Raw genomic sequence first — 24,471 nt, 5'->3', positions numbered from 1 at the left:
TTGATTTATCAAGCTGAGATTGGTGTTTGACCTTTGTATCTTGGCTGCGTTTGATAACGCTGTGCTTGTTATCTAATGCTCTGTTTTCACTTTACACCAGGCATCTCTTTAAATATTAATATCTATTTAAAAAAACATAGCTTCATTGTAGCTATATATGACATTTTAACACATATATTTTATTTGATTTCGCCTGTGGCCAAGATTTGAGATTTTAAATGCTCTTCTGCTTAACAGGCGATTTGTTATCAGAGGATATTCCTTAAAAGGACCCAATATCTGCCTGTGTTTTTGTCCGTTACTAGAGGGTTACTACAGTTCATGTTCCCGGCTGGTGTATTGACTGGCAGCTCTGTGCGCACATCACGCGTGGAGAGGACTGCGGGGAATGAGAATGACAGCGACGCTATAAAAGCGACCCTCAGCTGCACGGACCAGAGCCGTAGACGGTGATATCCCAGCGGGGAAGCCGCCGCTGCTCCGTTGCAACAGACACGGGACGAGCCCATTCTTGCATCTCTTTCTGAACAAGTGTTGGACTACGGTGTCTTTTTTTCTACTGCAGAGGAGAGAAAACCGGTCTGAGGAGGTGAACGGGTTCGGGCCTCGAATGGAGGAGGAGTGACGTCGCAGTCCATGAACACACACACACATATACATACACACAGACCCACAGGCTGCTGCTGCTGCGCCTGCCAGGATCTCAATGAGGGGAAATGACCGCGAGTGACCTCAACGGAAACACTGTATTTTAACGAGTGTTCGCCCCTTTTTATTTTAAACGGCATTGCGGTTTAAAATGTGCGCCACCATTTAGCTTGGTATTGTAGGGTGAAAGGGGGGTATAATAAGGCGTTAGCCGGTCGCACAGCTGTCTTATTAGCTTAGCTTGCTAATATTAGCTAGCTAAGCTAAAGTAGCTTGGTTACTGTTGCTGGCGGCCGGGCTGTTTCCTGCTGATGCTAAATTAGGCTAGGCTAGGCTAGCTGCTGCCATGGATAAAGCCAAGTCAATGATGGACAAGAAAGGAGCGTCGGGACCTTTTCATGTCAACAATGGGCAGAGCCAGAGGGGGTTTCTCGGCCACGTCGTCGTGGCCGCTAACGGCAGCGGCAGTGCATTCGGCACGGGGTCCGGACCCAACAGCAGCTCGCTAGAAAACATGCACCACCTGCACCGCGGAGAAGATGCGGAGTGCAACGGGTCCCCGGCCAAGAGGTGCAGGCTACGGAGGAGGACGGAGTCCATCAGACGGCATAGACCCCGTAAGTAAAGCCGAGTTATTTTGACCGCTGTTGTTCAACAATTCACGATCATTGCTCTTGGCATGATTTTTCTCATGGTGTGTTTCTTGGTTGACACAAACCGGGTTAACCCTGCAGCTACTGTGCAATACCAGTTAGTCGGGGTTTGCACAAACGTTTTTTTTGTAATACAAGGGAAACCACCTCTGACACCCAGTATTCACCGCCTCCTCGTGTACTTATTTTATTATAATTTAGTGATTACTCTATGTTCCAGAAAACAATATTGTCTCTCCAGATCTCCTGTTTTTGATCAGGCTCGTCTGTCCAATCTACTAGCCTGCCGTCGTCAGGGAGACCCCCTTTTGTTTTTATGCACCCTCAAGTTGCATTTGGAGCGCTGTGATTGGTCGTTCTCTGGTGGTGAAAAAGCTCCTGATAAGTGGGCTTGGCTTGCCTCAGCCAATCAGCGCTCGCCTCTTGGCTACAGTAAGACGTGTGAATGGGCCGGAGCCCCGCCCCCTTATTTACCGAGCCTTTCGGATGATGTGAGGCTCGTCCTGTTAAAGTTTGCGGTATTAACGAAGAATGTGTGAAAGTGTCGTTTTCTTCGCTGAGTGAAGTGTGTTCTGACATCCAGGACTCTTCGAGCCTCTGTATTTTTTTCTCCGTTAAGATTGTGTAATATATATATTTTTTTTTTACTCACCTGTGACTGAGAGCCGATATTTCACCTTATTATGAAGCTTATAAGTGAAAAGAAACCAGGTAAGTCTGGTTTGGTTTCATTGTATTAAGGTTATAGAATGAATTTAAATCTGTTAAGTCATCAGGGCTCATTCCATAACTTGGTGTCAGGCTGGTGAAAACGTCTCTTAGTTTTTACTGATTACCATCATAGTTTATCGTTTGAGTCGGGCAGCTTACTGAGAGTGTTGCTCATTTAAATCACCTCTTTGAATGTGCTGTTTAAAGTCCTACTGCTGCAGACAGCTGACTGCTGTGAGGTGTGACTCTTCCATCCCTCTCTGATGTTTAGTTGTGGCAGTGAGTGTAAAACTTGTTCCTGTGTCTATGGAGATGCAGTAGAGATGTTTGCTGAGAGATCAGCTACAGGCCTAAGAATTGGTTTCCAGATCACTCAGCATTCCTCCATTCTTTCCATCACAACATTGTTAAGGCAAAGTGCGAGAGAAAGGAAAGGGCGAGGGCAGAATTCTTTCCCTGAAAAACTGTTCAGCGAAGACAATTTAGCAGTTGTAATGCAGAGAAAAGCATGTCACAGTATAATCAATATAGTTTAGGTTTGCAAGTGACAACGTTTAATACTTAAGTATTGTAAATATTGTAATCCATGTCAGTTGTTGCTTGTCACATAATGGTTTGCATTTTGCTGTTTCTGGAGCAGTTTATCATTTACCACTACCATAAACTTTGGGTCTCATAGATTATTATTAATACCATTAGACTGCAACCTTTGCTTAATTTGTTTTATGTGATGACTATTTGTTCAGTGAATGGCATGATTTATTCACTGGAAGCATCAAATTCAGCCTGTAAAAAGGAGCAACCTGTAGAAAAGAAACAGTGTTTGCAGTGCAGGTGAGTTCAGTGTTAGCCACCAGCTGTTTTCTTTAACTGGATTGTAAAATTAGTTTAAAGCTGGTATCAGTGGTCTAAAAACACAAAATACACATTGCATTATGATAAAGCAGAATTACTTCTTTTGCTCACAAAGACTCATTGAAAGACACTACAGTATGTACTGTGGATTCTGTATCTGTGACTGTGATGAGATGATTCACTTCAGTTTTACCAAAGCATTGTAAAGCTAGATAAAACACGAATACCACCATGATAAAATTTCACTGTACGCAAGCCTAATGTTTGTTTCTTACATTGTGACCTATGATGAAGAATTGACTAATTATTGGATAAATGAGATGCTGTAGGGATCAGCAGGAAGACAGCAATGCGTTGCTATTTTTCTGACATGCTGAATAGCAAGAGAAATAAAGCCCATACACCACAATTTGTCTAAATTACGTAAGGGCAACTCTCATCAGTAAACTTATGAAATGTCTAAGCAGAGGTCCTCAGCTTTATGGTAGCGTTATCCTTGGATGAAGGCTAGTCGTCCCCATAAACCCGGATAACAGACTGAGCTATTCTGCCCTGGGGACCCTTTCGTTCTCAGACTTTTTCCCTAGACAGGGTTTGAGGTTTTTTGGGAAGTAGGGTTATTTAGGGTAACCTGCCTGTCGCACCCCTTGTTTGAGACAGGAGTAACTTTGTTTTTGCAAAAACAATTTGTGCAAATTAACTTTTTATTCATAACGTTCTTCTAGGATATTATTATATTTTTGAGACACCTTTTCCTGTCTTGATTGACATCAAAATGATAGTATGAAGTCATTTTGGAGAATTTTTATAACAGAGCAAAAATGTACCAATAATTATACTGCATACTCTTCAAATCATAGTATCATGTCTTATTCAATATAATCTTGGTCATCCATCATAGGGAATTCACCAATAGTAATGGAGCAAGACAAGAAACCTATATTTTTTATTATCATATTCTATGAGCTTCTTTTTGTGTGTCTGTGTTGAACTACTGTTGCAGCCCACTACTTGTGTGTCCATGTGTCAATGGGACACGTGTCTTTGAAGGAGCAGTATTGCACCATTGCATCTGCTGTGTGGGGTCACCTTAAGTTACAAACAGCTCAGCAGTGTTAGGAACCTATATTTTTGTTGATGTTTAGCTTTTAGAGCCATTGCAGCTCACGAGTTAGATGAAAATATACACTACCAGTCAAAGGTTTGGACACACCTTCTCATTCAGTTCAGTGAGTGGGTGAAAGTGGGTTCGAACGTTTGACTGGTAGTATACATATTTATAATACCGTAACAGAATTGTTAAACCGCACTGGAATTTGCACTACAGATAAATTGAGCTGATAGTGTACGCAGTGTTTTTGCATACAGCGTTATAGTGATTTTAGACTGGAATCGTACGTCTGACTTCTGTACTGTAGATCGACACAGATGTTTACATACGTCTTTGGAGAAGCGTAACTCTTGCATTAGGCGACAGCTACCCAAAACAACACCAATATGTTTAATTTGCAAGGCCACCAGTGGATTTTGCTATGGTAGAAAAATGAGTGCTCGTAAAAGCCGTCTGATGCCCGAATGCAGTGTTTGGTCTCAGCTTTTTAGATGTGACTCAGTGTTTTGACTCAGTTACAGATAATAGAATGAACAAAAACATACTTGGAAATAGGATAGATTTCATAGTAACACAGGTGTTGTGAGTGTGCTTGGCTGTACAAGGTTGGTTTCGGTGGGGGTGGAGGGGTCACCAAATTCAAATTAAGACCACAATTGAAACTGAGTGGATGTTTCTGAGTTAAACTGTTTTTTTTTTTATTTAAAGAGAGGATCTTTCAATTAAGTACTATGACACACCCAGTTTCCAGCTCGTTTGGTTCAACCTTTACAACCTGTTAAATTAGTAAACGAATAACTCCCATAAAGAAGACACATGTTTGCCAAAAGGGTCTGTCTGGTCTTGTCAATGTTCTACTACTGTTCTTTGTGGCGTTAACAAGTATCAGTAAGGCTTTAGGCAATTTGAGGAGGGGGAGATTCGGTCAGAGATCATGTAAATTAAGATGAAGGGAACTGTACAGTCCACCCAAAGACCGGCCAAAACCTCTCCTCCTAGCTGAAACTGTGCAATCCTGAATCTGTTTAGTATTCCTGAGAAACTAAAAAGACCTCACATTCTTTCTTCCTCTTGAATCTTTCTTATTTTTAGTAGACACAATAAACTTGATGCCAACTTCTTCTTATAATGCCATTCACATAATTTCATCATAAACGTAGATATAGTAGCAGTAGCTGCATTGCCAGTGCTAGCTGCAGGTATTAATGTAATTGATATATTGGTCATAGCCATTTTTCATGATTTTAGGGATTTTTCATATTGCTTTTGTCTGGACCAAAATGTGCCAGCAGGCACATAAGTTGTGCACCTCAATGAAAGGAAATATCTCGTCACACCAGTAGTGGCGATAGTCTGTAATTGTCTTTCGAAACCTGAAGAGCTACAAACCGTTAAACAGAACTAGCCTCTTGTTGAGAATGCTGATTAGTTGGTCTACAGTTTATTCATTTTATATGAAAATATTGTTGTGTATTATTTCTAAAATATTTAAATTGTGCACTGGTTCACTGATAAGCAGTCAGTGTGATCCCTGAACAACTCGCTCTAGTTCCAGTTGTCTGACCGGTGTCAGCGGTGTGAGCGACACAGCCAAAACTAGAGCCGCAGATACTCATCAATGACCCGACACCTGCCAACAGGGACCATCAGTTTGGTGTGTCACGGCCTTTAAGTGCAGGACTTGGAACGAGGGAATACTTGGCAATGAATTGATCGTTACAACAGTAGTACTGCCATTAGTACTGTATTAATAATAAGAACTGTGTTTGTTAAGTAAAACTGACACACACACACCAGAACAGGGAAGGACAAGAATGACGAAACCCTGAATCAGGACAAAACCTCCTGTGATGTTATACTTTGCAGTGTACTGTGTTTCAGCTCCCTGCTGGTGCATTTTTTTGTCTTATCAAAGAACAGGACAGCTAAACTTGAATGGAAACGCTGCTCTTCACTCTTTGCAGTGACACACACACTAGGCCTTTCTTAGAAACCTAGGGTTGAACCTCAGAAAAATTCAAAACTCAAAAGGACGATTGTGTCTGATGTCCTGTTGGAACAGTTATCATAGTGAAAAAATGTATTTATTAGAGCTTCAGAACTGTAATTAAAGTCACACTATGCCCTCATACAACTATGTCTTCCATGCGGGCATGCAGTGTGAGGCAGGTGTGTGTAAGGCCAAAGACCTTTCACCTACATGAAAACAAATCACACTCCAACCCTGCTCCTTGCCACACTGACCTTTGGCTGTGTGTTTGTGCAATGTGTGTCTCTGATTTTTAAATAGAAAAGTGGGCACTTAGGATAACTGTAGGACACACTTGAAAGGGGGAAATATGATTTTATTTTATACTTTTCCCTTTTTTATAGAAGAAAGTTTAAGGATTGAGGTTTCTTCAGTTGTGCATACAGTGTTTGCCTCCAGGCAGCAACACTCAAGAGGATTTAAATGCCTTGGTGAACTTAAGGTTGACTGCTAAATGAGTTTCTGCTTGTTTTTGTTGTTGAACATATATCTGTAAGTGCAGCCATATTTCCTCACATCAGTGACAGCGAACCAGAAATGTTTCCTCCGGCGTCATGTTTTGTTTTGTTTTTTTTTTATATACAATTTCTTATCTTGCACACTGGGAAGATTTATTAATGCTGCTAGGAAGTTAGCAGGCTGTTCATTATTATTTGCTAAGCTAATTTCTCCCAGGACAGCATCCGTTCAGAGGAACTGAGACACCGAGGACAAAGCAATTACAGCCCAGTAATGCATTTTTCATGATGTGGAAACTTTGGACCAACATAGCTAATGTTGACCCTCTTGAGTCAGGAAGGTCTCCAGAGTATTTCACAATGGGTCTAATACTGCCAAAGTACTGATAGATGGGAATGTTAGTGTCAACATAGTCCTCACATTCAGTTCAATTTCTTTGATATCCTTTCCATGATATCATTGACACATATGGTGGGAGAGATTTACCATTTTGGAAGCATTTACCAGTACTGTGCTGTACTGTACTTAAATGGTTTTTGGACATTAAATTAAATTTTCAAAAAGTCCCTGTAGAGTTCACAGCTGCATTATTAATGCATTTCTGTACATTTCCAAACTGACCAAAGAACTTTGTGCATATTCCTAGCCGTCTGACTCCAGGTGCCTGGCAATGCATCTCAGCTCTTGTATACAACAGTGTAGTGTTTTCCCCATCAGCCTTATTCTCTCTAAAACGTTTCACACAATCTTTCTTATTGTTCAGTCAGATAAGACAATGGAGGTCTTCTTCTTGCTGCCTTTAGGTCGCCATCTTGTCTTTTACTTCACATACAGTAAGTCAAACACAGCTGCATAGCAGGCCTGTTTATAAAACAGATGTAACACAGACATGTGTGGCATGTTTGCACACATTCATGGGTGTCCACATGCATTGAAGGCTGTGCAGAAGCACATGGGGTTCTTTAAGGCTTTAAACTTCGCTGGTTACATCAGGGCTGAAGGTTGAAACCTTTCCTGTACAACGACTTTTGGCATATTTATTGGATAGGAGTAGTCGTTTACTGTAATAATCTGTCCATATTTGGTCATTGATTGTGTAATTAAGTATATGGATTTCCTCCTTCCTTATAAATGTCTTCCTTATCATTACTGCTTTCAGTGTCAGGGTACTCCATTATGTCAACATCAAATCCTGACAAAGGGAAACCGAAGGAAACTTTATTTTGTAAACGCATGTTAAAGAGGTCACAGGAATGTCATAGATTCAAAATACTGTCTCCTAGCATCTCAAAATATCAATATAATATTTATGTCAGACCGATAATAATGTCAGGTAATGACATGCTCAAAATAAAGAATTTACATTGTTTTTATATTCATAAATTTTAATCTTGTCACGTGCTGGTTGCAAGTGAGTTTTGGCTGAGGCTGTGGAGGAAAGTGTGGTTGTCACTTGAGGCAGACACCGTCATGTACTTTGGCTGGCCTACTTGTTTGCAGTGTTACCTTTCATCATATCAGAGGCAGGTGTAAGGCACAACTGTGAAATGTTCCCAGCGTTTCTCAGCCTTGAGGCTCGGTACAAGCTTTGAAGGTGAAGCAGCAGACCTCATTAGAGAAACTCTTGTATATTGTCCTGATGTTCCTACTTTGTAATAAAACAGAACACTTAAAGAACCAAAGATTGATATTGTCACAGGTGTAAACTCTGAAAGCAGCCATAGAATAAAAACACAACAAATCTATTTTTGGTAATGTTGTGGACAAAAACGGTGGAAACCAGACGGAAGATGCTGCGTGTTGATCCTCCAGCGTGTGCACTCGGTCAGTCTATACAATCTATGCGCTTCACTTCCTGTTTACTGACAATAGTGCAGGTCAGTGGGTAAGAGGGGACTGAAACAAAGGGTCAAATGATGTTGTAGGTGACCCCGGCTTAAAGTAATGTAACTAACCAGTGCAGCTGCAGTACCGGCAAGTAACATTAGCTACTGTGGCGTTAGCAGTCATACACTTGGTTTAGTTACTACCAGGTACTAAAGGGGGTGTTGAAAAAAGGACTAATCTCTTTGCGATGTCTAGCAAGATTTGCTTGGTGAAACCAGGCTGCGGTGAATAAAATGAGAAATGAAACGATGGAGGAAATGGCATTTATTAAAAAGAATCTAGGCTTTTATGAATCAGTATCGCGTCTTTCCAATCAATATCGATTACATAAAATCTTTTTTTTTTAAGCCTACGCTAATGGTTTATATTGTTAGTTTTAGACTTTTTATTTATTTGATAGGGTCAAGACTGAGAGACCCCACCACTGATGAGATCTTAAGCTGTAACCCTCCTCAGAGTGTTCATCCTGTATGTATCTATATATTGTATCCACCTTTACTAGTGAGCTATCAGGTTCCCTCAGTGATCCAATAGTTTGTAACTGTCTGCGGCTCCAAACACTCTAAGTTGATACGACACATTCACTTTTCTCAATCACAGCACACAGTATCATATCAAACACGATATGATTCACAATAAACACTAGATTTAGAGTTGTGTAGCACTTGAAGGCTGTGACTCGCAGCACATGCAGTATACGCCACCACTGGGTATCCCAATAAAAGCACTTTCATTCTTATCTCTATCTAAAGGGCAGAGACAACAAGCGATCCTGACTTGTGTTCCATGAAATCTGTGTTTACAAGCGCTTCTCCCGTGACCTGGAATCCCCAAACTCAAATTTGGTGGCTCTAATCTACAGGTGGACTTTGCCTCAATAAGCCAGACAGAGTCACTGTGTTCCCTGCTGCAGTCTGTTGTGAAATTGTCCCATCTCCTGATCGTCATGCCAGGGCCACGCTGAAGGCACAAAGAAGATCAGAATGTCCACATGCTGACTTTTAGTGCCCGCTGCTCTTGTCTTCCAGTGAATCCAGTTGACCTTTTACTAAGAAAATTATCTTCAATTATCTTATTTTACTTTTTTATTCACATTTATTGGAATATTTGTAAAGAAAAAAACACTGATGGTTGCAAAAGCAGTGTTTAACATACTTTACCCGTCTCTTGATAGGCACCAGAATATTTATCACTGTTTATAATCCATGTTCTGTGTGTCATTGCAACTGCAGCATCAGAAAAAGTAAAAGAAAAATTTCTATTTTACTGTTCGAATTTCTTTTCCCATTTTCGTCTCTGTAGCTGAATTTAGAAGTTCATAATGTCTTTAAAATTCTATAATGGTGTATTTTATTTAATAGATGGTTTTAGGGCAAGATAAAAAAAAAATAAAAGTCTAACCAACACTGGAGACCTTTCAAAGACAAATATTTACATTCTATGAGTTATCACCTATCAAGTAAAACTTCTTAGTGCCATATAACTAAACCCTCGGCCTAAGTCCAGTACAAAAGTCCAGACTCTTGAACTGCTTGTTCTGTACTTATTACAGACCACCATTAAAAGGTTACGTAGCAAGAGAAGGGGAATGTCTGATGTATATAACGTCCTAAACATATATATATACACAAACACTTTTTCTTATTTAATTTTTTGTGTCTGATTTTCTGAGCTGTTTTTCTCTGGGGTTGTGTTTCCTGTGTCTTGGTTTCTCTCCACCACCATGCACTAAATACATGAATTCAACACATTCTTCACTTAAATGCTGCTTCTTTTCACAACAACAACATGTTTAAGGGAACACGTGTTGTCTTGCACAGGGCTTTCATTGTTCCAAACTGTAGACCAACTGGCTGGTCAAAATGTCTCTGCCTCTTTTAAATGTCATGCAATAAGCCAAACTTGTCATTCCCTATGTCTCACCTCCGTAAAGCTCAACTAAAAAGACTCACAAACTTTAATGTCAGAGACCGGGAGAATGCTGGGAGGTCCTTTCTGCTTTGACCCTCAGTAACCTCGCTGTGTCACCTGGACTGTTATCGCACCATCTTTTAGACGCATGCTCAGTGTTCAACCAGAACTTTGGTATTTGTTGAACCGCCAATGCAAACAGGAGCGAATCGGTGCAGGTGGTTTCTAAAAATAGCCGCGTATGCACACCTAGAAGAGAAGAATGAAAATACAGTTTGATTTGGGCATTTAGTAGCTCTGTGTCTATTCTTTAACTTTAGAATCAGTTTGACATGCTGTCTCTGGATGCAATGTGCTTTTGTTGATCCACAAATATACCACATGAACTACAAAGTGGCCCCAGTGTTCCTCTACGTTTTTCAGACAGATTGTCTAGTTAACTGGGATTCTATTTTTTTAGTTTCTCTTATATTTTGCCAGCCTTAACACTTTTTATTTATTTATTTATTTGACAGTTATAATCTTGACTAATTGTTTGGTTTTGCAGTTATGTAATAAAAATGACTAAATCGTAATAAGAGCATTGGAATGTGCCGTTTATATTCGAAAAACTGGCTGAAGTGATTACAATGTGATCTGAACTGAAGAACTGAAAATGGCAAATGTATCTGCAAGTTAAATGTATTTGTTATTTAGCAGTGTGTAATAAACATCCTGCAGTATCAGTTCTCTTCCATCCACGTTAGTCAATCTCACTTTAATTGAATTAAACCTACTGAGAGATGTAAAGCTCAAGTACACAGGAAGAGGAGCATGGCAGAATAAAAATAGAAATAAAGCGAAAGGGAAAAACAAAAACTGAGGGAGCACGAGAGGAAGATGCATGTTGAAGGTGTGGGGAGATGGAGAGGAGGAGAAAGGAAGATGGATGTTGTGTATGAGAACGCGGTCGATGCTGTGTGAGAGGAGAGGCTGAGCGAAAGAGCAAATGGGAGGCTGAGAAGAGGGGATGCTGATGGGAGGGGGGTTATCTGTTTCCATGGCAACTTTAGGTATTGTTGAGCTGTGGTGTTTTATTTTTTTTTCTATTCAGTTGTGCTGGAAGATTTTTGTGCTGAACTCAATGTTCTCACCAAGTTACTGTCAAGACCCTTCTCAGTTCATCTCCAGCCTCCTCTGTGCACCGACATCAGTGCCGCTTTACAGGCGCATGTGCACGTAGGATGTGAGTTCATACCAGACATACGCTCACTTGCCTTTCATTAGGTACACCTGTAAAAACAGTCTGCACGAAATGTTGGCGTCATTTATGGTATTTTGTTTTAAATTACTGAGAGGCTGGTTTGTGGTATTCTTGTATTGTATTATAACAACACATGTTGGTATTATTTTGACAAACTCTTTATAGTCAGTGGACTTGGATAAATAACAGAAACAGAAACCAATTTGGTTGGTTGAGTGCATTTATAGAAAAGGGAACTGAATTTTAATATGATGCTCACTAGAAGGACCTCGCATATTTGTAACCAAGCTTAATTTTTTCTCTCGTACTCTTCTTATTGTACGACCTCATTGCATCCACAGTATATTTATAGTTATCTTACAGCAGGTTTAGCTCTGTAACTTTTTAATGCACCAAGTGAATAGTCTGTTTTAAACATGCAGATTTGTCATGCTGATCTGTCTGATGTCTTGCTTTTTAAAAGCAAATGGGTTCATTACAGTCTCTTTTCCTCTCAGCCTTCCCCTGGTTTGGTATGGACATCGGTGGAACCCTGGTCAAGCTGGTGTACTTTGAGCCAGTCGACATAACTGCAGAGGAAGAACAAGAAGAAGTGGAAAACCTCAAGTCCATTCGCCGCTACCTCACCTCAAATGTGGCCTATGGTATGTCTGTTCACACACACATATGCGCATATAAACTGTAAACGTTTCTGCTCTGGGCTTTAGGTAAACAAAACGACACGTATTTAAGCCAGATAAGTCCTGAAGCTACAGCTCACCACATACATAGTCCTTATGTCGTGTTAAAGTGAAACCACAACACCAGTCAGGCCAGAAACCTATATTTTAAAAACCACTATTGGTTGCTCTGTCAGGTAAAACGGGCGTCCGTGATGTCCACCTGGAGCTGAGGAACTTGACCATGTGCGGCAGGACGGGGAACCTGCACTTCATCCGCTTCCCAACGCAGGCCATGCCCCGTTTTATTCAGATGGGACGCGACAAGAACTTCTCTAGTCTGCACACAACACTCTGCGCCACAGGAGGAGGAGCGTACAAGTTTGAGAATGACTTCAGAACGGTGAGTGTACGACCAGACAACAAGTGTGTTTAGTACAAAGTAGAAACCTTTGTTGAACGTCTGGTTGCAACAGTCAACTGCTTAATATATTAGCTGATTGTGCTAAAACTACTCTGCAATTGTGTAAAAAAAAAAAAATTATTACTCCTAAAACTACTTTAACAAATGTGTTGACATTTGACTATAAAATAAACAGTCAGGAAAACAATTCTGACTGTAAATTGATGCTTAAAACAGTCATTCTTTGGAGCCACAGTTACTGCGATACTTATCAGGCCTCGTAGACATCTCGGTTTCATTTACGGTAAACAGCGTTATATATCTTAACAGTCAATCTAATTTGAGCTAACATTCCTTTCTGACTCGCAAGTACCTTAACGCATTTGTCTGGTGTTTTTCCAGACGCTTAACCCTTTGGTTATTGGTGCTTTTTATATCTGTCACTACCTGAGTTCATTGACCATGTCTTGTGGTGCAGTAGGATCAATGAACTCTCTTGGCACTGCAGCATTACAGTTCAGTTAATGGAGATCAGATCTGCCACATGTTTGGTTCTGTGTCAGATAGGCAGGTACCTAAGTCTACTATAGTTCCATACCCCACGCTGTAGTTTATGTCATAGCTTGTCAGGCAACTCCTCAGAAATGTAACTCCACGCTGCAGAGATTCAGACTAAAACAGCAGTAATTGATCTGAAATGAAAAATTCTTCCCTCTTCTGTCTCTTACCCATCTTCTAGGAGTTCTTCTCTCTTCCGTGTGTTGCAGTGATTTAAGTAAAAGTAACTGTTTAATATTTATTATCTCTATCTGATTAGACGGAGACTAGCGTTTTAGCAGCGTAATTACAGATCGAGGCCAACGCACCAGCAGAAGTTTGCTTACACCGATATAGGCTTAGACGGATTGTGGGAGTGTAAACCAAGCTTTAGATATTAATTTTTAGCTTTACAAACTGACAAATCAGTTCATCCAAGGGATATTTTAATCTTCACCATAAGCTGTTTAAATCCCAGTGTTTAGCAGCTAAAATGTTGTCTTCTCAATTTGTTAAGCCTCCTCATTTTGTGCCGCAGATGGCCGACCTGGAGCTGCTGAAGCTGGATGAGCTGGACTGCCTGATCCGTGGCCTGCTGTTCGTCGACCGGATGGGCTTCAACGGACACCCGGAGTGCTACTACTTCCAGAACCCCTCAGACACTCAGAGCTGTGTGAAGAAGCCCTGCACGCTGGACAATCCCTTCCCTATGCTGCTGGTCAACATCGGCTCCGGGGTCTCCATACTGGCCGTGTACTCTGAGGACAACTACAAACGGGTGACTGGGACCAGGTGAGGGGGATACACACCTATTTATATTTATATTATCACACATCAATTAACAGCAGCAAAGTCACGGGAAGAGGGTTCATTATTCAGTCTCAAGATCAGGATGGGAGGGAAGGAGTGTTTGTCAAAGAGTGAAATAAGAGTGTTTGTTAAGTTCTGACTGCAGTTTGATGGAAGCAAAGTTTCCAAATTGAGCCAAACTTGTTTCTAAGAAAGCTTTCTTGAGCATGAACAGTTAAAATATACAAGAAATATAGAAACTACAGGTGCAGAGAGACAGTTCAGTCCGTGAGATGTGTGATGTAGTTGTTTGTAGAGAGTGTTCATAATGTGAATGAGGTGGAGGATATGGTAATTCCCCAAACTTATGGAGAAACTAAATACGGACCCTCTACCTATATAATACTCGGCCAGTGTCTAATCAAGCAAAGATTTTGTAACCCCCCTGCAATTTAAAGAACAGTTGAGCAACATGCTGTGCAAGTACAGGACATTTTTAGGTTATAAATAACAAAAAATAGAACAATACAAAGTATGTACAAATGACTATGTCCTCAAAAAACAGACAAACAAAAAAAAAGTTTCAACTTTAAACACTGTCCGTGGGTGATGTAAACTTGACTGTATGAGTAGATTAAAGTGCAAGTGTAAACAGTAGTTCCAAGGGTTATATATTTACACGTTATTACAGTGGTACTTTGGGTAATAAATGTAAAGAGATACATCTGTGGTGTGTCAGGTTGTATCTAGTGTCCTTCCATCTGACTGAGCTGTCTGGTGTTGGTTGCAGAGGATGCTCTGGTCCTTTCTCCTGCAGCGCTGGCTGTACAGTGTGCAAATAAAAGGCACTAGCTGATGTTGACTTAGATCTGTGCGTGAGGAGGAACAAGTGTTAAGCAAATGAAGGTAAAAAATGAGGATGTTAAAAAAAAAAATGGAAAAAAACAGCATTCACAGTAAAGTGCCATCCACACTTTTATTTTTTTAAACCAGAGCTCATTTCACCTTCGCAACCAACCAGAAAAAAAGGTATCATATTATAGTCCTTTCATTTTTCCCTACAAATCAAGCAGAATCAAAAATATACACATTTCACTTGAAGTCAAATAAAGCTACAGTAACCACCAGTGACCAGACTCTGAAATGAAGGTGTTAACTGAAACACTGGGGTGAAAGGAATTACACAAAAAGTTTTCAAGATTGGGAAACGGGTGCTGGCGAGAATGGTGGATGATTTCCACAGATACATTTTACAGCATGTTGCCACTCTGACCCAGGTTTTCTTCAAATCTAAAAAACATGTTTCATCATCAAGAGTTCTGAACATGACGTAACAAAGGTGAAGGTGTAGCTCCTCTGCCTGAACTAGTTGTTTGAATTCCAGCAGTAGCATCTATTATCACCTCGTGTACCTTCGTACTTATGTAACAGTTGTACTAGATGTGATTAGACAAGAACAGTCCCTCCCAGACATGCTGAGAACCTGTTGTTGAAGAGAAAGATTTCATTTAAAAGTTGACCAGTTTCTTAATCTCTAAAACTAGTCCAACCAACCAAACGGCCATTCTGTGCATGAGGTGTCATACTGCACCACCACTCATTTACTTCCTTGTACTGTAAATGGTGCGTCTTGTACCGGCTGTTCACCATGACGTCAGTGTGTGTTTACTTGTGCAGCTATATTTGTGAGGGCCAGTCTGAGTGTTAGATCCATCAGAGTGAGGACATTTTGGATAATGTGGCTGGATAATGGCTGCCTTAGAGTTTGACTGTGTTTCTCCTCCCTTAACATCCAGATGTTTAGTATTTTGTCACGTTTTACAGTTGAAAATGACCAATGTGACATTTTACGTGATGTGTGTTAAACTGATAAACCAGGAAGTGAAGCATTCTTGGAGTTTGAGGATCAGATCTGCATTGTCATTGTCTTCTGTCACTCTTTATTCATATATTTATTTATTTATTGCAGGCAGAAAACAATCACTGCTGTTTATTTTTCTCTCCTTCCCTTTTGCTCCCACCTACTCATTCCTGCCTCGTTTTGTTTTTCCTGATAGTCTTCCCCACTCTCAACTTTTCCAAAGCCTTTTTAACCTCGTCAGCATATTTTTTCTAGTATTGTGTGTTTTAACCTCTCTTCCTCTCACCTACAGTCTGGGAGGTGGTACATTCCTGGGCCTTTGCTGTCTGCTGACGGGCTGCGAGACGTTCGAGGAGGCGCTGGAAATGGCCAGCAAGGGCGACTCTACAAACGTGGACAAACTGGTCAAAGATATCTACGGGGGAGACTATGAGCGCTTCGGGCTACAGGGCTCTGCAGTGGCGTCCAGGTGAGTGTGACAGTGTGGTAATGGTAATTCATTAAAAGATTGTTGTTATAAGGTCATTTATAGACAAAGATAACGATAAAAGATAAAGATGAAAGATAAAAAAAAAAAAAAAACTCTTTGCCAGACATGGCTGTGATCGGTCATTCTTTCTATTGATTAGATCATTGTTTTGTCAAGACTGCCTCCTAATCATTGTTGACTTAAATAATAATAATAAAGTCACACCCAGTTCTTTAAAGCTAATGCAGCTGATAACCTACTTTTAAACAGAAAAGGAAATGGAAAGGAGAGTGATGCACATAGAGGGTAGAGTACTGTAGTCAAACCTTTAGCTCAAGTTAATCAGTGGACACTGATTTTATCACTGAACCATCACCAACATGCTTATATTTTACTTCTCAAACTGTGAAACTCAATTTTTTTGACAATAAAAGACACAAAAGCGTTCACCCAGGAGTTAACTTTCTTTTGTCTCGTACACATGGGCGACATATATTAATGATAAAATTAGTTAAAAAGCTGAATATTCACCACATCACCTGTCTGCATGAATGCTGCAGGGTGACTCAAAGCATGGTATCACGAAAACAAGCAACGCCACAATGCGTTTCCTTCTTAGGGCGGCTGGGCTCAGCCTTCAAGAGATGATTAGGAGCTCAGACTTTGGGAGGGATCTTGGAGTAGAAAGGCCAGTTGAAGTGGTTTGTGAATCTGGTTCAATTCAATTCAGTTTTATCTATGTAGTGTCAATAACAATACAAATGGTATGAAGACGCTTAACAGAAGCCAGAGCCATCTTTTGAGGATGCTTCCTGGGCGCCTGTTGAAGAGTTAACATCTTAATTGTTGAATGCCTTAGGATTGCTTATGTGGATCCAGAATGCATCGCAAGGGAGAGGGATGTCTGGAATATCATGCTTAGCCTGTTATTAGAGGACAAAAAAGGAAGGATGGTTGTTCATGGTTGACTTGGGAAATAGTATGAGAACCCTAGAGTGACACATCTGTATTCATTACCCCTCATCAAAGGAAATCCCAACATAATGGTCAAACTGTGTTGACGGAGTTAAGAACAAAATACAAGGACTCCTTATGCTGACATGCATGAAATACTGGATGAAATGAGCAATACTTGCTAATCTGGGTTTAGCATATATGTAATAAACCTACTGCAGCTCTGGGCTCAAAGGTTGATCCATAAAGCAAAGCAAAACAACAGATTCTGTCCCAGTGGTCAGAGTGTAACCAGTGTTTCTCGCTGTGGTGTTCCATTCTGTCTTTTACTGAATCCAAATGCACACACGGTGACAAACAGGACTTGTTTTCTGTTGCTTCCGTCGTTTCTTTTGTTTATTTTCTTTCGACTGTTGAAGAATTCGTCACTCTACGAGGAATGCGTGTCTGTGTTTATATGTAAACTGACAGCTTTTGTGTTACGTGTTGTCTTACAGTTTTGGTCACATGATGAGCAAAGAGAAGCGAGACAGCATCAGTAAGGAAGACCTGGCCCGAGCCACGCTGGTCACCATCACTAATAACATAGGATCCATAGCACGCATGTGTGCTGTCAATGAGGTACAGTCTGCACACCCTGTTATGTAATGACAAACACATAAGGTTCTTGACCTGGGAGTATACGCTGGTGTTGAAATGCTTAGAAACACAGACAGTGCCGGCTTAAACTAGTCCGCATATCAGAAATCCACCAACACCTCACCTGGAGCTTTTTCAGCCAATCAACGCGACCCAAACAAGGTTTTATTTAAGCAGCCTCAACAGCTATTTGTTTCCTCCCAGTTCATGTCCAAGCTGTCATAGGTTTTAAATAACCCACAATGAGCTGTCAGGCAGTTTGGGATTGTGGGTGGTACCAAAACAGTTTATTAACTTAGAAGATTTCAGTGGGAAGTGTATGCAGGCGCTCGATTTGAAACGGTCTCACTCAGATTTCCTGGATCAGCCCGAGTCTTTCTGTGTGCTGTGAGCTTCTTTACAGTGTTGCCTTGTGGCATGGCGATCAAGCAGCATTGTACAGGGCTATCACTGCACGCAGAGCTGCAGCCAAGACAACCAGGCCCACCGACTGTAGGATTAAAGTGGGCCTTTCTGTACAAAGCTAAACGCTTTCCTGAAGGGTTTAAGGATTAAAAAGCAGACGGAAGGACATCACTGAGCTATGAACAAATAAAGAAACACGCAGGAAGGGACCTCATGTCTATTAGATACACAAGTTGAGCTAAGACTTTACACCCATAGTCCCTTGTTCTGAAGTGAACTTCTGTCTCTCGTTAAACAGAAAATTATTTAAAAAACATTTTTAAATTCATTGTAGCGAGGATTTATTTATCTATTTATTCTATCTATGATTTATCTATCTTGAAAATATTTTATTGTATCTATTTACGTAGATTAATCATTTTATACTTATTCAGAAATCCAAATGCCGATCTGATCTGGTTATTTCTTTGAAATATATTTAAGGAAATTCAATTATTACTGAGTTATGACAGAAAAATGAGAAAGTCATAACTGAGTTCAGCACTTCTCAGAATTGACCAGACTTAAATTAAAGGTTTTCAGTTTATGGTGCACAATTTTGTGAACATTCAGACAGTATCAGATGTAATAGTTACTGTGGTTACCTTAATAGTACTGCATAGGATACTGGGTAACCAGTTTATTGGCTCCCCAGCACCATCTTGTGGTGTGAACATTGTGTTGCACTTTTTGGAAAACAACATTCGGAGCTATTTAAATGACTAGCAAACAATATTATGCCTTTCATATTTCCATTTCCTTTTTTCTTCATTTTGGTCTTTATCAATCAACCTGTAGGTGGATCAGAGGAAATAAAAGGAGAGAGAAATATAAAAAATAAGGTTAACTCATGTCCATGGATTAAAACAAACCAAAAACATTGCGGTTCATAATCAGTTTCCATTAGTATTTGAGTAATGAGTATGTTGTTGTTTAGTTGTCACACCCATGAAAGGTTTTTGAATTGTCTGAATGTTTGTACGTCTCTCTGCATACCAGAAAATCGAGCGCGTGGTGTTTGTGGGGAACTTCCTTCGTATCAACACGGTGTCCACAAAACTGCTTGCTTACGCCATGGACTTCTGGTCTAAAGGACAACTGAGAGCGCTCTTCCTGGAACATGAGGTGAGCACTTGTCTAAAAGCTGTAGTTTAATATGATGGAATGAAATTGCGTTCAGAAACCTGCAACACTTGTCTTAAAACCCTCGCAGCATGTATTTACATGTTTGTATTTTTGCTCCAGGGTTATTTTGGCGCTGTGGGTGCGCTGATGGAGCTGCTCAAGACAACAGACGACCTGTGAAGGAAACCTTGTCACGACATCATCAACGGTCGACGAGACGAGGTCCCCCCTGAACGCTGTGATGTCACCAACTGTCAATGCTGTGACGTCACTGACTTTTTGACGCTGCTGAGCGGTCCCATTCACAGAGACCACTAAAGGAACACTAAAAGAAAGAGAGAGAAAGGCAGAAACTCAGAAAAGCCATTTTAATAATTTAACATTGTAAATATTGATAACCTCTAACATCCCTCTCCTAGATTTTTCCCTATCATAGAGGTTTTAATATTGTAATCTTTAATTTATGGTTTCCTGTAATCAGGTGCGTTGATTCCTGTAATCAGCCCTGCATCAGGAAGCAGAGACTTTATTTTTGTGTATTTTTAGTTTTTTTTTGTTTATTTTTTTTGTTTTGTTTTGTTTTGTTTTTTTTTTTTTGTTTTTGTGTGAATAGCTACTGTAGCATTAGGTCCTGGGGATGGTAGCGTGCCGGGTGACTATTTGTGCAACGGGATAAAACGTCTGCACAGAAAAGAAGTAATTTTTTACCACCAGCGACTCAAGGACATACTTTTTCTGTGACCACAGAAACATCAGTAGAGGGTCAGGACGTAGTTCGTGCTTGCACAAAGCGTTGCCCGCCATGCTACAGTCTTCTAAGGAGTGCACTGAAGCCAAATCCTGTTGAGATTCATATAATACCTGCCTCCTTCAGCTCACATGGGAAAAACCAGTCTTTCTTTTGCTCCGCTACATTTGGCCTTTGCTTTTTTTTTTCTCTCTCCTCCGTCTGCCTGCTCATACACAACACTAACACCACCATGTTGCCACGCACGCCCAACCTGCTGAGTTTAGAGCTCGGTGACGGGACCAAGGCATTGTCCTCCGGCAGATTGGAGTGCATTGTTGATTTCTGTTGACTGGCATCACTACAGCCACGGTGTTGCGGTTTGCAGTCCTTTGCTATCTGATTGTGTCCTTTTCCTCCTTCCCTCTGACTATTGTGCCACCCTGCTGCCTTGCTCGGATGTTGCAGTGTGATTTGATGAAGCGTGACGAAAGGAACAGCATCTCAGCTGTTGATGCAGAAGGATGGTGTCACCTTTTAAGAGAGCGTGAGGTTCAAGATGCTTTTGCCTAGTGTCACGGCTAATGCAAAATGCACTAATTACGCCACTTGTAGAATACGTTCACCTACTGTCACCTACAGATATCGTTGGTGGTTGTTCTCTAAGTTCAGTATCCCCCATCCCCCACAACTTTACCCCAATGGAAGTTACTTTTCAAATACTCTTTGCTTCATTTCAAACCTGGAATGTGCCCAAGTCCACATAGCTTCAGTTAAAGGGCACCGGGTGAGAAGTAACCACACTTATGCAAACATAGGTGTCTGAAAGGACACTGGACAGGGAGATGGCCTCATGTATTCAGTTTGCATGCCTCTACCTAAGAACAATGTGCCAGGGAAGCCTTGCCTGTTTCTCCACACTAGCATGTGCACCCCAGACAAAATGAAACCAGTTTTTAAAATAATCTATAAACAGGATAAAAATACTTGAAAGTAGCATGTGTGTCTGCTAGTACGGTCTTATTTTAGAGACGCCATGGCCTTTTTAAAGGAACCTGTTCCGCAGCAATGCTGGGGATTGTAAGTTACATGCACGTCTCATCTTATAAGAAATGTGTTTTACTATGCGTAGCAACGACAGGCTGTCAAGAGGCTTCATTCTCAATAGGCTTTCGACTCATCGTAATTGTAGAATTATTCAGTCATAGCATTTTTAGAGAAACACGGACCACAAGTGTATTTCTTCCTGTAAGGTCTTCACATGTTCCCTTCCCAGCCTGGACCTTTGCCGCCTTTCATTTCTTTTTGTTGTCAGAGCAGCCGAGCTTCACAGCTGTTCAGTGTGTCTTCGGTACCGCTGTCTGCATGCCTTCACTTCCTGCAGAGAAACTGCTCTTTCCCCAGTTTGCAGTTATTCTTAAGTCACCCGTACCTCCAAATCATCACCTACAACAGTTCATCTGTATTACATCGGGGAAACATGTCAGCAAGTATTTTAAAGGTCTTATTGACGAAATGGAGCTGCTGCTTGTTGTTATCTCTGCTTCGAACATACACACATACACACATACACTTTGACCCTGACTAAACATGTTTGTTGTTTTCATGGTTAATTTGAAAAAAACACATGGGGCACTTGGGTTGTTTCACCACTGACTTCTTATCAGCTCATTTAAATGTATTTTCTGTGTGTGGCTGAATCACCATTTAGTGGTCATGAAAGGTTCGTGTTGTTTTTCTGCTTCATTAACCACCCATCGGCTTAAATGACACCAATGTTACGAGTGTTAAAGTGCAGTTTGAGTCATCTCATTCCACACTGACACAAACTCTGTTTTTCTGTTTTTACTTGCCTTGCTCCAGCTCATGTTTGGATGACAATAGTGACCTCAACCTGTCAGGTGCCACTCCGCTTCTTTGAAATCAAGCTGGTGTTGGTTTAATCTTGTGCCACCCCCTTCTTTTAATCTCAAAAAGCCCAATCGGTTGCCTTCAGTGCGTACGTGTGTGTACGTGTGTGTTATCCTGGTTGCATCATGTTTGTGCCCTTCAGTTTCCTGTGTATTTGTCACCTGCTGAACGTCCTCTCTGTGTTTTTGTCTGGTTCGCATTCTTGCTTTGCTGTTTTGTGTGTTTTGCCATGGTACTGTAACAGAATATTCAGTGGCCCCATGTGTGTCTTAGCACAAAAACACCGTTAATTTCCTATACTGCAGTGGTTTTCACCATTCTACATCTTTTCCAACCTCTTTTCTTTTTCTTTCTTCTTTTATTTTGTTTGTTTTGGGGAACATTGTTTTTAATGTACTGTATGTTCTTTTAATATTTTTATTCTGCTTTTTTTTTTTTTTGTGGCCAGTGATTAGTAATAATGTGAGTTTCTTTTTATTGTTTTGGTTGGCACAACAGAACCTGTGTGATTGCTCCCAGAAATCCCTTAGATTTAGCCCCTGTTCAGCTGCAGCGCTCTTTTCAAACATTTACAACCTTTTTTTTTTTTTTTAAGCCTGCAGTGCATTTAATCAGTGGAGTTTGCATAATCTGTATTAACCTGTTTAAAAACAGATTAACACATTGTCACGTATTAGTGGATATCAGCAGTGTATCTCTTTACAGTCTACTGCTTGCTGCTCGGCTCAGGCCTAGTGTCAATTCTACCTTTTATTGACATTTTAATATGAAACATGGCCTCTGCAGAACTTAGAGGTGATGGTCATTTAAAGTGTACCTGTATGTCTCCACTGACTGTATAATTGCAGGTTATAACCTAATTATCATGTTACACTAATCTAAGACTGTTCAAGCCAGTGTTACAAACTGTCCATGAGTTCAGACACTTGTATTATTTTCAACCTAACTAACTGTCGCTGTTGCTGTAGTATCACCATTTGAGTCAGACTCCAAATAAGACACGAAACCTGACAGTGAAAGCAGCATTTCTGTATGTTAAGTACTTCCTGTCACTCTAGCAGATACAATGTGAAACGAGAATTCAGTCCTTTAAGTATATTAACTTCTACGCAGTGGGGTTTGACACTAGACATCAGCGTGGGCGTGTGTTTGCTTTAAAAGTGGTCTGAGTTGTTATTTTAGTGTTTGCTGTTAAACAATAACTAACACTTTTGGGGTTTGGGGTTCATTTCCTTTTGGGACCATTTATGTATGTGTTTCTCTGTACTGTAAGGAGCTTCGGGGCAAATATGTCATCCATGGTGAAATCTAACCTACAAGCTATGCAGTAACTCAACCATCGATCTCCTCGTCCCTTTCAGACTCTCATCTTCCCTGTCAGAGTTGATTTGACTTGTTTGTAAATGTGTTTTAAAAAAAAATAATAATGATGTTTGAATCTCGATGGAGAGTGTTTCTCCTCCTGGAGTTTCTGTCCTGCTGATTCTGCTGTTAACACTTTTGTAAGGTGGATGCACATAACAGGATGTTTTGGACATGATTATTCACCAGAAGGTGTGATATGTGAAACGTGTACACACTGAGGCACAGTTATTCTTGGTGGATAAATGTGCTAGAGCTTTGTGACTCATCAAATCGTACGAGTTACTGTGACCCGTTGATCTCAATCTTGTCACGCATCCTGTTACCTGAGCGCATCCAGCCTTCAGAACAGTCTTCTGGAATGCTTGGCAGGCAGGACAGACCTTTTCACCCTTGTGTATTTGATTGTAAAGAGATTTTTGTAAATAATAATAATAATAATATGATATATTCTACACCAGCAATCTGTCTGTTGAAAACGTCGTTGTAACTGTTCAGGGCCAGGTTTCCCTTGCACGATTCGGCACTGTATTCAATCCCAACGCAGACTGAAGACGCATCGAGACAAACCACTTTTGTCACCTTTAACAGTAATATTACAAGAGCTGTGATAAACGGTGTTAGTAAATACTTTTAGAAGACTGTTTTAGTCTACATGTGGTATATGGTTTATGAGATTCCTCATTAGATGCATTTTCCGATAGCTTTCTGTGATTGTCTAAAGTTTATGCCATCCATTGTAAGTTCATGTGCTACCGATACTTCTCTCTGAACGGTGGCTCGTTGAACCAGACCTTTCCTCTGAGTTGTTTGGATGCTCTTGGTGGCCACAGTCTGGATGCATATTTTCTGTCTGCTGGGTTTCAGTGCCGGTGGTTCGTTCGGTTGACGTTTTGGGAAGCCCAGTGCTGGTTGTTAGCGTCAGTTCTGCTGCTGCTTTTAACTTTGGTTTGAAAAAAGAAAGGGTTGAAAAGAAAAGAAAAAAAAGGCTCCTAGCCTTGTGCAATGTGTATGTACTGAAGTGAAGACATTTTTCTCTGAAAAGGAATTAAACTAAAACTGGATGAGATGTGTGTCTGAATGT

General features: G+C 40.6%; 1 protein-coding gene across 2 annotated transcripts; it reads left to right on the top strand.

Annotated features, from left to right (window-relative positions):
• The first annotated feature begins 349 nt into the window (after window positions 1-349).
• Window positions 350-24,456, top strand: pank1a (pantothenate kinase 1a). 2 transcript variants are annotated; one of them, XM_047602539.1, is made up of 8 exons: window positions 350-1,265; window positions 12,005-12,151; window positions 12,364-12,569; window positions 13,645-13,898; window positions 16,049-16,225; window positions 17,677-17,800; window positions 19,262-19,387; window positions 19,508-24,456. In XM_047602539.1, the coding sequence occupies exons 1-8, from the start codon at window positions 995-997 to the stop codon at window positions 19,565-19,567; spliced, it is 1,365 nt and encodes a 454-aa protein (XP_047458495.1). In that variant the 5' UTR covers window positions 350-994; the 3' UTR covers window positions 19,568-24,456. The 2 variants fall into 2 exon arrangements, with proteins under 2 accessions (XP_047458495.1, XP_047458496.1); XM_047602540.1 differs by lacking the exon at window positions 350-1,265 and adding an exon at window positions 1,778-2,012.
• Window positions 24,457-24,471: the final 15 nt, after the last annotated feature.

The sequence above is a fragment of the Mugil cephalus genome, chromosome 13 (genome assembly GCF_022458985.1).
Source record: "Mugil cephalus isolate CIBA_MC_2020 chromosome 13, CIBA_Mcephalus_1.1, whole genome shotgun sequence".
NCBI lineage: Eukaryota > Metazoa > Chordata > Actinopteri > Mugiliformes > Mugilidae > Mugil > Mugil cephalus.
The sequence above is the reverse complement of the archived record's forward strand: the minus strand, read 5'-3'. Positions and strand labels throughout refer to the sequence as shown.

Coding starts and splice junctions, on each gene's coding strand:
- pank1a (XM_047602539.1), top strand. CDS start 995: ATGGATAAAGCCAAGTCAATGATGGACAAGAAAGGAGCGTCGGGACCT. Junction 12,152..12,363: donor CACCTCAAATGTGGCCTATG/GTATGTCTGTTC, acceptor TTGCTCTGTCAG/GTAAAACGGGCGTCCGTGAT. Junction 19,388..19,507: donor CGCTCTTCCTGGAACATGAG/GTGAGCACTTGT, acceptor TTTTTGCTCCAG/GGTTATTTTGGCGCTGTGGG.